General features: G+C 39.6%; 1 protein-coding gene across 5 annotated transcripts in view; it reads left to right on the forward strand.

Moving 5' to 3' along the window:
- ATP10D (ATPase phospholipid transporting 10D (putative)) overlaps window positions 1-13066 on the forward strand; it is a 90550-nt gene that overhangs the window by 73860 nt on the left and 3624 nt on the right. For all 5 annotated transcript variants that reach the window (XM_056557439.1, XM_056557431.1, XM_056557449.1 and 2 more), the window contains 7 exons: window positions 250-376; window positions 973-1157; window positions 1910-2189; window positions 4933-5009; window positions 5739-5864; window positions 10192-10392; window positions 11574-11654. In XM_056557439.1, the coding sequence (XP_056413414.1) occupies window positions 250-376; window positions 973-1157; window positions 1910-2189; window positions 4933-5009; window positions 5739-5864; window positions 10192-10392; window positions 11574-11654 (1077 nt within the window). The remainder of the gene's footprint in view (window positions 1-249; window positions 377-972; window positions 1158-1909; window positions 2190-4932; window positions 5010-5738; window positions 5865-10191; window positions 10393-11573; window positions 11655-13066) is intronic.

Genomic DNA, 13066 nt, shown 5'->3' on the forward strand with positions numbered 1-13066 from the left:
AAAATTTGCGGCAATTTTCTGCCAAAACCCACACGTACAAGTCATTGTCAAAATTCTGCTGTTGTGTTTAGCATAAATCAATGTAACAAACCACTTGACTTTAGGGGCTAAGACACAAAACAATAGATCAGGGAAAGATGCTTAAAAGCTCTGTACACATACCAAACAAAGTGTTGGGGGCTTTAATACTAAATACAGCTTTTGTTGATATATTGTGTAGAATATTTCATTGTGTGCTTTATCCTGTAGGTTATGAGTGACGTGGAATATTCAGCATGGCTACACGGCCACAGTTTAGCAGAAACCAGTATTGATAACAGGGAAGAGCTCCTATACGAGTCTGCGCTCAAACTGGAAACCAATTTATTGCTTCTTGGTAGGTTTATTTTCCACCAGTGCTGTCTTGTTTTTGTAACATGTAAGGAGCAGGCCTACAGCCATCTTTTAAATGCTTTATGCTCCCCAGTTTTCTTTTGGATATACTTCAGTGCTCCAGATTAAAAACACTTCCTTGAAGCTTTGGCTGGTAAAGGGGTTATCCAGTTTTTTTTTTTTTTAACTTATCCCCTATCCACAGGGTGTTTAAAATTTTCTACCGCTACACTCTAGCTGTATCTGCTAGAGGTCCAGCTTACTCTTCCTAATGGTAGTTCTTCACAGAACTCACATGGCTGCTGTGCTCCCAATGACTGCATTGTGTTCCACAGTGGGGTACCTGCTGCCCATATCGGTAAAGGTTATGGTGCAACAGGGTTAGCTGAAAATAACAAGACTGAAAAATGTTGTCGCCATTTGAAAATCTTTCATTATCATCTTGAGATGTTTACTTGTGTAAATGTTATGTCTTCTTATTTCTGTGATTATTTCCAGGCTAATGTAGAAAGAAGCAGAGTTATGGGGAAGCCTGAGATTTTGCAATATCCACCATCCATCTCTCTCAGTAGCATTTGATTGACTGACCATTTATTTCAGGGGCTACTGGAATAGAAGATCGTCTTCAGGAAGGAGTCCCAGAGACCATAGAGTCTCTAAGAAAAGCTGGAATCAAAATTTGGATGCTTACCGGAGACAAGGAAGAGACTGCAGTCAACATTGCTTATTCTTGCCAACTCCTAGAAGATGGTTATAAAATCTTCACTATGACCAGGCAAGAAAAGGTGAGTATGTTTTCAGGTATAATTGGCAAAAAAAAATGCTTCTACACTCTTTTGATTTTAGGGTTTGATCACCAACTGAAAAGTGAAAGGCTTATCTGGTAGGATAAAAAGGGGGAAAAAAGAATAAAGGGGGGGGTGCAGACTGGGTTAAATAATCTGGGTTAAATGTAAAAAAGACGCAATCCTCCCGCTTCTGCTGTTTGGTGTGAGAGTTTCTACTGATGTATTTATCTCAACACAAGGAAATGCTGATTCAGTCCGGACAGGACTTTGTACCGACAGGTTAGTGCAGGTGACACTGATGATAGATTTCCTTTAAGGAAACACAGGTAGTTCAGGTGACACTAATGACAACGGTACTTGCCTTGTCCCGTTCCGTGCTGTCGCTTCAGCTCCATGCCCGACTGGAAGCATGGATGGAGCTTAGTCATCGCTGCTGTTTTCTGCTAGTCCCGCTGCTGAGGATTGCTGGAGACAGACAGCACGGAACAGGACCAGGTAAGTACTGTTGTCATCAGTGTCACCTGCACTACTTGTCAGTTCCGACAGGTTAGTGCAGGTGACACTGATGACAGATTTCCTTTAAACCTTATTTCACTGGAGAACTTCTATAGATTTTCTTTATTAGACGTTTTCATAACTCTCCCCCCAGGCTTACTGGATTAAGGTGCTTTTGCTTTTATTTGTATTATTTGCTTTAACTTTCATTTAAAATATTTTATTGTAAATCTTTGTATGTACTTTCTTTATAGGCGACATGTGAGGTTTTGATAGACCACATTGTTGATGAAATTAAGAGACACCACTTGTCAGATAATCTTTTAACAAGTGAAGAGAAGTCACATGTTGACTTTGCCTTGATAATCGATGGGAAGAGCCTGGAGTTTGCACTGCATGAAACCCTGGAGAAGAAGTTTCTCTACCTCACCCAGCATTGCAGAGCTGTCATATGCTGTAGAGCAACTCCTCTGCAGAAGAGCCAAGTGGTTAAGCTTGTTCGAAACAGCCTGAAAGTGATGACTCTTGCCATTGGTTAGTAGCAATTTGTCAGTGCTGATAGGGAATTTAACATATGACTGGTACTGTTGTGCGTGTTTATTTATTTATTTATTTATTTATTTTTTAAAGCCAGATTTATTACGGAATTCCAATTTAATAGAACACTAAAAGAAACTAACTCACAAAAAGGGGCTATTCCAACATACAAAAGTTATGTGGTATTGACTGTTGGCACTCCCTCTGATCCCCCGAATGGAAGACAAGTATTCCTTGAGAAAATGGCACGGTGCATAGTCAGTGCTTAATTCATTCTCTATGGGGATTCCAAGCATTGCTGAACATTGAGCTCTGCAGTGTTCAAAAGCTTCATAAAGAATAAATGAAGTGATGGTCATGCCTGTGTGCTGGCACTGGGATTTTCCTCCATTTACTAGTAGGGGGGGGGGGGGGGGGGGGGCAGCAAACAATCAGCTAGTTTTCCCCTATCTTGTGGCTAGACAACATTACATCTCTAGATCACCCCTTCTAGTTGTTTTATTACATTGATCCTCCTTTTCAGGAATTAAAGAATTCCTACTTATTTATTCCTGTCATTCAGCTTAATGTTCTTTTAAAATGCATTTTAACATGATTTACAGTGTATGTTCCTCATTGAACTCAGTTGTACAGTTTATATGTAGATATCACCATAGAAAACTGCAACTAAATGACTTGGGAGAATTCTGCTTAAAACAGTAGCCCTCATTCACTAAGGCCCCTTTCACACTATAAAATTCATCCGTTAAAACATCCGTTAGAAAAGCCTTAATAACCTATGTTAAATGTCCGTTACAAAATCCCATTCAAGTCTATGGGATTTTTTGATTATCCGTTATGACCCATTATAGCCCGTCATGAATTATGGACGTTATTTGTGACGGAAGAAAAAACGGCACATGCACTAATTTTTCTTCCGTCATAAGAAACGGGTGAATTATCAGCCGTTATTTTTAACTTTGAAGTCTATGGCATTGGGATGAGCCTTTATGTCATCCGTTTACACCTGGTTTATAATATCTGTTATTACGTCTGAGCATGCTCAGAAGAGATGACATCAGCAGACTCCTGCAGTGCTGAGGGACTACTACTACTACCATCATCGAACAGACTTGATTCCATGATGGGAGTAGTAATTCCCTGGCTGCAGGAGTCTGCAGACAGCTGGGGACGCTACATTAGTGTTTGTACTACTACTACCACCATCATGAAACAGAGTCTGTTCCATGATGGGGGTTGTAGTACAGGGGCTGAGGGATTGATCACACTGGGTTTCACTTCTGAGACACGATGCGATCAGAAGTTATTAAGCAGGGGAGCGGGCGGCAAGCTCCGCAACCCTGCGACTATATCTAGCCCCCCAGCGCATTTATAATATGACCTCTGCCAGCCCTTTTATAAATATAATAAATATATATCCCCCGCCGGCGCATTAATAAATAAATATCCCCCGCTGGCGCATTAATAAATATATGTCCCCTTCGACTGCGCATTAGTAAATGTATACCCCCCACCGGCGCAAGTAACCCCCCGTAGCGCATGTATAATGCACTGTCGCAGGCTGCCATCTATATACATATGCCGGCGCTGTGCTATGAATGAAAATCATTCTAGCAGCAGCATCGGCCGGCCCAATGCTGCTGATAGAAATACTTTTCATTCATAGCACAGCGCCGGCATATGTATATAGAAGCACTGTGGGGTGCAGATAACGCTATATGTCTGCACCCCCCGGCGCTTCTATATGTATTTGCCGGCGCTGCGCTATAAATGAAAGGTATTTCTATTAGCAGCACATAGTGCCGGCACTATGTGCTGCTAATTTTAATATACCTTTCATTCATAGCGCTGCGCCGGAAATGTATATAGAAGCGCTGAGGGGTGTAGACTTATAGCGTTATCTGCACACCACAGTTTTATTACATTTTTTTATTTATTTATTTATTTTTTAAGTCAACTGGTGCCAAAAAGTTACAGATTTGTAAATTACTTCTATTTAGAAATCTTAATCCATCCAGTATTTATCAACTGTTGTATGCTCCAGAGGAAGTTCTTTTCTTTTTGAATTTCTTTTCTGTCGGACCACAGTGCTCTCTGCTGACACCTCTGTCCATGTCAGGAACTGTCCAGAGCAGGATAGGTTTGCTATAGGTATTTGCTTGTACTCTGGACAGTTCCTGACATGGAAAGAGGTGTCTTAAAGGGGTCATCTCACAATGAAAAGTTATCACCTATCCATATCCCCTCATCCTTTCATTCCAGGGCACATTTCATCTCTTCTTGTATAAGGTGAGGTTCTAATGGTCAGACCCCCACTGATCAGCAAGAATTCCCTTTTTCTTTGGATAGGGAATAACTTTTGATTGAGGGATAACCCTTTCATAACCTTGCATCACAGAAAGAACCTGCAATTTATTGATATATTTTTTTCATTATTTCCTCTCTCACAGTCATATCATCAGAAACTCCACTATGCACATAGATTTAAAAGGGGTACTCAAGGGGTACATTGTGGAAAACAATTTTGTTATAATCAACTGGTGCCAAAATCAGACTTGTAAATTACTTCTATTTGAAAACCTTAATCCTTCTAGTACTTATCAGCTGCTGTATGTTCTAGAGGAAGTTCTTTTCTTTTTGAATTCCCTTTCTGTCTGACCACAGTGCTCTCTGCAGACTTATTCTCTTTCAATGCTTTGTCATACTGTAACTCTACATATGTTTTTTTTTTTTTTCCAAGGTGACGGTGCAAATGATGTAAGCATGATTCAAGTTGCTGATGTTGGTATTGGCATCTCTGGACAAGAAGGCATGCAGGTACTTAAGTCTCAAATGTGAGAATTTAATTTAAATAATAATAAAAAAATTTTTTTTACCACAGAAGTTTTCAGTAAACTGTATAGGATATCACAGGATTGGGTAAATGGTCAAACACCATAAAAATAACTTTGCAGTGTTTGTTAGTTTAAATCTTTTCATTAGTGGATTTACGCATTCCGCTTATGAAGCTTACTTGTACTGTACATCAGTTTTCAAGAACTTTACAGGGTTTTTGTTTACTTTAACATGTGCTTTTGTGTAGCATAATATATTGTGTTTTCTGTCTGCTAAAGACGTGAAAGCAGTCATTGTGGAGCCAAACTGTAAGGTTCTAGGGGTATTTCCATGTGGCAGACTTGCAAAAATTTCTGTCTTGTTCTGAATGGTGCCTGCAGAAACCCATGAATGTGCGGAATAACCTGGTTCTACTTTTGGGAATTTTATTTTTGGAGATCCCAACTCTGTCTCTGAATAGTAAGAGGTCTTGTTTGCCAACTGCATTATGCTATACTGAACAGATCTTTTAAGGCTTCCCTGAGCATCTTGTGTTGTGTGCATTCGTGCATATTTTGCACTATTATATTAGTGCAAGATGTTCGTATTCCTGAAGAATGGATAAATAAATAATCAGGTTGGACCTAGTTTAACGCTACCAGTCAGGTTTGCTTGTTGGACAGTACCAACCAGAAAGTACTGATGTTTTTTCTCCTTTTGTCTGACTTTCAGGCTGTGATGTCAAGTGATTTTGCAGTCTCGCACTTCAAACATCTAAGGAAGCTGCTGCTGGTCCATGGTCACTGGTGTTACACTCGACTGGCCAATATGATTCTTTACTTTTTCTACAAAAATGTGGTAAGTAAAGTGCTCAGATAATGTTACACTTCCTACTTTACTTATTATGGATCATATTAAGTCATGGCACAAGTTGTTGAAAAAATAAGGCGGTGGTGTTATAATAAAGGACCTGAGGAAGTGCAGTAGCGTGATAAGGTCTGTTGCCCCAAGTCCCTCCTGCTAGTCCTCTTCCCTGCTCACGATGTACCAGTGTTTAGAAAAAGGTGTCCCTGCTTCAAGAATTACCGGTTATTGCTCTGTTCTTTACTATCTCCTGTACTTTGTGATTTATGCTCTGCCTTCTTTGAAGCCCTGTTTACCGGTTCAATATCGGGACAGGAGGAGTTGTATATAGCTGCATATGTACTCACAGTGTCCTGCCACGATATGGATAGTGGTGCTGAGTGGTGCAGCAGAGTCCCATTGATTTCAGTGGTATTCTGCTGCACTGTGCACATAGGAGATGTTCCACATCGTAAACATCTAATGCGGAAATTCAAATTCTGGTGTCCACAGAAAATATAGACATGCCTATTCTTTCTGCAGACTTTGCACAGAAAAACATTGCTGGCTCATAGATGTTATGTCGGTCCTCTGCTGTCAGGGGATTGTCCCCACAAAGATTTTTCCATGCAGACATTCCCCCCGTGTAAACATACCCTTAACCCCTTAAGGACCAGGGGGGTTTCCGTTTTTGCACTTCCATTTTTTCCTCCTTACCTTTAAAAAATCATAACACTTTCAATTTTGCACCTAAAAATCTATATGATGGCTTATTTTTTGCGCCACCAATTCTACTTTGTAATGACATGAGTCATTTTACCCAAAAATCTACAACAAAACAGAAAAAAAATCATTGTACGACAAAATTGAAGAAAAAACACAATTTTGTAACTTTTGGGGGCTTCTGTTTCTAGGCAGTGCATATTTCAGTAAAAATGACACCTTATTATTCTGTAAGTCCATACGGTTAAAATGATACCCTACTTATATAGGTTTGATTTTGTCGTACTTATGAAAAAAATCATAACCACATGCAGGAAAATTTATACGTTTAAAATTGTCATTTTCTGACCCCTATAATTTTTTTTTTCCGGCATACAGACCGGTATGAGGGCTCATTTTTTTGCGCCGTGATCTGAAGTTTTTATTGGTACCATTTTTTTATTGATCAGACTTTTTGTTCGCTTTTTATACATTTTTTCATGATATATAAAGTGACCAAAAATACGCTATTTTGGACTTTGGAGTTTTTTTGCGTGTACCCCATTGATTGTGCGGTTTAACCTCTTAAGGACCAAGCCCATTTTGGCCTTAAGGACCAGACCAATTTTATTTTTTCATTTTCGTTTTTTCCTCCTTGCGTTTTAAAAATCATAACTCTCTTATATTTCCATCCACAGACCCATATGAGTGCCTGTTTTTTGCGTCACCAATTGTACTTTGTAGTGACATCACTTATTTTACCATAAAATGTACGACACAACCGAACAAATATTATTTATGTGGAAAAATTGAAAAGAAAACCGCAATTTAGCAAATTTTGGAAGGTTTTGTTTTCATGGTGTAAACTTTCCGGTAAAAATGACATGTTTTCTTTAATCTGTGGGTCCATACAATTAAAATGATACCCATGTTATATGCTTTTCTATAATTGTACCGCTTAAAAAAAATCTCAAACCATTTTAACAAAATTAGTATGTTTGAAATTGCCCTATTTTGACCACCTATAACTTTCAAATTTTTCCGTATATGGGGCGATATTTTTTGCGCCATGATCTGTAGTTTTTATCAGTACCACTTTTGCTTAGGTTTTACTTTTTATTCATTTTTTATAAAAAAAAATTTGGAATAAAGTGTGACAAAAAGCAGCAATTTTGGACCTTTATTTTTTTATGTTTACGTCGTTCACCGAACGGGATAATTAACAATATATTTTAATAATTCATACTTTTACGCACGTGGCGATACCAAATATGTGTATTAATTATTTTTTTACGCTTTTTTGGGGGGTAAAATGGGGAAAAACTGAAGTTTAACTTTTTATTGGGGGAGGGGATTTTTCATTTATTTTTCTTTAAAAATGTTTTACTTTTTTTTTTTACACTTTTTATGTCCCCATAGGGGAGTATTCATTGCAATCAGTTGATTGCTAATACTGTGCAGTGCTATGCATAGGACACAGCACTGCTCAGTATTATCGATGATCTTCTGCTCTATTCTGCTCGATCTCAGACCAGAGCAGAAGACCCCGGGAGACGGCCGGAGCAAGGTGAGGGGCCCTCCGGCCGCCATGCTTTATGATCGGATCCCTGCGGCAGCGCCGCGGGCGATCCGATGATCCATTCAAACTGCCGCAGATGCCGTGATCTGTATTGATCACGGCATCGGAGGGGTTAATGGCGGACATCCACGCAATCGCGGATGTCCGCCATTACCGGCGGGTCCCTGGCTGCTGATATCAGCCGGGACCTGCCGGGCATGACGCGAGCAACGCTCCGGTGCTCGCGATCATGTCGGCGCGTAAATGTACGTCATGGTGCGCTAAGTACAACGTCACCATGACGTACATTTACGTCCATTGTCGTTAAGGGGTTTAGTAATGATATATTTCTATAATTTGGAAATTTCTGCACGCGGTGATACCACATGTTTATTTTTATTTACACTTTTTTTTTTTTTTATGGGAAAAGGTGATTCAAACTTTTATTAGGGAAGGGGTTAAATCTTATTTCCCCTTTTTATTTTTTTTTTATTTTTTTATGTTATAGCCCTGATCACACACTGATCTTTTACATTGATCAATGGTTTCTCATAGGAAACCATTGATCGATGATTCTGCCGCTTGACTGCTCATGCCTGGATTTCAGGATTCGGCGATCGAACACCAGGAGGCAGGTAAGGGGACCCTCCTCGTGTGCTACAGCTGTTCGGGACGCCACGATTTCACAGCTTCGGTCCCGAACAGCTCCCTGAGCTAGCCGGGGGTAGTTAAGTTTCACATTAGACGCAGCGATCAACTTTGAATGCCGCTTCTGGAGATATTTCAATACCTGGTACACATATTACGGGTCGGGAGAGGAGGACGTGGATGGGAGGACGTGGATGGGAGGACGTGGATGGGAGGACGTGGATGGGAGGACGTGGATGGGAGGACGTGGATGGGAGGACGTGGATGGGAGGACGTGGATGGGAGGACGTGGATGGGAGGACGTGGATGGGAGGACGTGGATGGGAGGACGTGGATGGGAGGACGGGAAAGGAGGACGGGAAAGGAGGACAGGAAAGGAGGTCAAGATAGGAAGACGGGAAAGGAGGTCGAGATAGGAGGTCGGGATAGGAAGTCGGGATATGAAGTCAAAAGCTTCCTCCTTTGTTTATTTTCCTCCCCAACAAGGATTAGGAAGGAAAAACCGGGCAACGCCGGGTACTCAGCTAGTAGGGGATAAGTTTTAAAATAATGCAACCACAACCAATTTCTGCAGATGTCCATGGTTGCCACTGCGGTCAGTGACTGGCTATGTGGGCATTTCCTGTATATTGAGACAAATAATGGGTAGCACTGATCAGTGTGGGGAGGAATCTGGTAATTGAGTATCTCTCTTTTTTTCTTTTTTTTTGTTCTGAGACCTTTAAAATTATCTAGTACCATAAAACTACTTTTATTTTTTTATTTTTTTAGCTGGCATAGGACAGGAGAAGAGAAAGCTATGAATTCTTTTATATGCATTTTTAATTCATTAGGCTGGCTGATGTTTTCTCATTCCTTTACACACAGCAGGGTGTGTCATACCAGGTCTAATAGGATTTATAATTATTGGGTTCATGGAATGTATCAGTACAAGTTTAACAGGTATTACATTTTTTTACCTTGCCTCTTGGCTGCAGGGGCAGGTAGCAGATGAACACCAGATTCCAGTCATTGCCCCTCACCCTTTCTTTCCATATTTACTAACCAGATTATTAGAACGATAATGATATTCATTAAAGAGGATTTACACCTGAAAAACAAATGAAAAACATATATACAAGTTTGGTAAATTTTTTATTTATTTTTTTACCCATTTTTGCTAAAGTGACAACAGGAAGGACAGATCTATTGGTAGTCACCCTTGACTTATCTCCTATACAGCAGATGGTTAAAGGATCACTTTTTACCATCTGTTTCTAAGAAGCTAATTTATGGGTGACAACCAATATGGCTGCACTTCCTGCTGTCCTTTCTGCTTTGGCCACTATTTGAAACTATTGTCCGTCTTTACGTTTTGGGTGGAAATCCTCTGTTGTCGCTCTTTTAGAAATTCTGAAGAGGTTAAGTAATAAAAGCAATGTTCTCTTCCTCCAGATGTTTGTGAACCTTTTGTTCTGGTACCAATTCTTCTGTGGTTTCTCCGGAACGTCAATGGTGGATGTTTGGATGTTAATCCTCTTTAATTTAATTTTTACATCTGTGCCTCCAATAATCTATGGTGTTCTTGATAAAGATGTGTCTGCAGACACCCTCCTATCATTGCCGGAGCTCTATAAATCTGGGCAAACCTCAGAGGTAAGAAAACAGATAAATGCTTGTATTAAGGTTAACACATGCTCGGAATAAAGCCCTAAGTAAGGGTCAGTTTTTAGTGTGATGTTATTTTGATGGAAGTATCCTCTTTCTTTTTAACACTTAGAGGGAGATTCATCAAAATCTGTGTAGAGGAAGAGCAACCAATCAGATCGCTTCTTTAATTTTTCACAGGCCTCTTTAAAAATGAAAGAAGCGAGCTGAATGGTTGCTATGGGCACCACTCTTTTGATAAATCTCCCCCTTAAGGTCTATAGAAAGTAACAACAACATATAGCAGAAATCAAGTGTTAAGTTTGGCCGTTCAAATGAATGGCTTTCTCTAAAAAAAAATGTTTACTCTGAGCAAGAGTCCTTGCTTGATCATGGCTCGGACTTATATTGGTGCATTGCCAAGCATAACAATACTGCACTAATGAAAGCTGCTCCTGTGATCTTTTAAAGGGGTACTCCGGTGATCATATTTTATATAATATCCACTCGGGGTGGGTTACGTTAAAAAATTAATAGAAAAACACTCTCTTCTGGTTTGGTGATAATGATGTCACACATCCGCTCATCCAGTTGCCCTGCAGCCACTGCTTGGATGAGCACCAGTGTGAAGTCACCAAACCTGGAAACACTGGACACCGGGAGAAACCAGAGTTCTGTGATTCCAACAGCGGTGCTGGAGCAAAGAGAGGAGGTTTCTAATTATTATTTTTTTTTTTTTTTTTATACTTTCCCTGGAGTACCCAGTCCTAATCTAAAAATGACATTCAATAGCTGTCAAACGGCTGTCGCTCCTGATCCCTCCATACACATGAACCTTTGGCTTGGCCTACCATTTATCGGTTTTCAGTGGAGGAAAGAAGGGTAAGCTGCTGCCAGACACCTCTGTCGGTTACTTAGATATCTGAAAACAAAAGGGTCAGGCAGTTGAAGTTCATCATAGTGGATCCATTGTGTGGAGTTAGAGTCAGGAGGCCCCTATACAGCCAATGTCAGTGGAATCATGCAACTTTAGGCTAAATAAGCACCAAAAAATCTCGTCTTTGCTGTGCAAAAAATTTAAGAAGCAAATAATTTCAGCCATTGGCCCAAACAGGCTTCTAGTATTGATAAATGATTGATATTTTGTATATACAGGGCATATCAATGTTGTTCTGTCTTCTATTTTCTAGGCTCACAAAAAGTCAACATTTTGGATCACCATACTGGATGCTTTCTATCAAAGTCTGGCATGCTTCTTCATCCCTTATTTTGTAAGTAGCATAGTGATTGATATGTGGATTTTATTTTGTTTTGTGCAAATTGTGTGTGTGTATATTTGTATATATATATATATATATATATATGTGTGTGTGTGTGTATATATATATATATATATATATATATATATATATATATATATATATAATATATATATTAGAAATGAGCGAACTTGCAGTAAATTCGATTGGTCTCAAACTTCTCAGCTCGGCAGTTAATGACTTTTCCTGCATAAATTAGTTCAGCCTTCAGGTGCTCCGGTGGGCTGGAAAAGGTGGATACAGTCCTAGGAAAGAGTCTCCTAGGACTGTATCCACCTTTTCCAGCCCACGGGAGCGCCTGAAAGCTGAACTAATTTATGCAGGAAAAGTCATCAACTGCCGAGCCGAGAAGTTCGTGACGAATCGAATTTACTGTAAGTTCGCTCATCTCTAATATATATACATTTTTTATTTTTCTTTACATGTATTTATATTTTTAGCCAGGGCATTTTAGTTTTCCACCCAGGTGAATGCTTCTCATGATGTTTTTCTTGTTTATATGCCTTCTTTTTCTCCTTAAAATCTTCAATAATGAAATAAATGAATAATGCCTTTTTCTGACCCAGTGTTTTGCGTCTCACAGCCCAATAGAGATAAATGGTGGTCTGTGTCTATAGTCCAAATAATAAGACTGCCTCATCTCACACTGGTCTAAATAAAGGAGTTAGCTGACGTGATTGGCATTAAATCTATGAAAAGGTGCCTGCTGCTTAATAAACTGACTGACAGAAAATCAAATTTACTTTTTTAGACTCAGTCTACCTGCTTTTTATACTTAGACAATGTTCTTTGAAAGCCAAATCAACTTTTTTGTTACTTTTCATATTTGGGATGTAATTAAAAAGTCACAATTTGTTTGTGCCCTTTTTTTTTTTTGTGCAAAATCATTTTACATTTTTTTTAACATGTGTTTTCCAAAAACTAGCATGAACTACTTTGTAGAAAAAGGCATGCTACAAACCTATTGGCCCTTAGTTACTAATACCTAGCTGAGAAATTATAGTATAGACCAGTGGTCTCCAACCTGCGGACCTCCAGATGTTGCAAAACTACAACTCCCAGCATGCCCGGACAGCCAACGGCTGTCCGGGCATGCTGGGAGTTGTAGTTTTGCAACATCTGGAGGTCCGCAGGTTGGAGACCACTGGTATAGCCTATTTTGCAACACTGGATGCTTTACTTAAAATTATATACATTGTTGAAATCGGTCATGGGGTCAAATTGTGCATTCATGGTGACTTTCAATCATGTTGTTGGCGTTGCTATGAAAAACATCGATAATATGTCTGTGGGGATATCTCAGTAATATGGCTGTGTACATGGGGCGTAGGAGTAAAACTGTTTTATCCTGCCTATAGGCATGC

Source organism: Hyla sarda, chromosome 1, assembly GCF_029499605.1.
Source record: "Hyla sarda isolate aHylSar1 chromosome 1, aHylSar1.hap1, whole genome shotgun sequence".
Lineage (NCBI taxonomy): Eukaryota > Metazoa > Chordata > Amphibia > Anura > Hylidae > Hyla > Hyla sarda.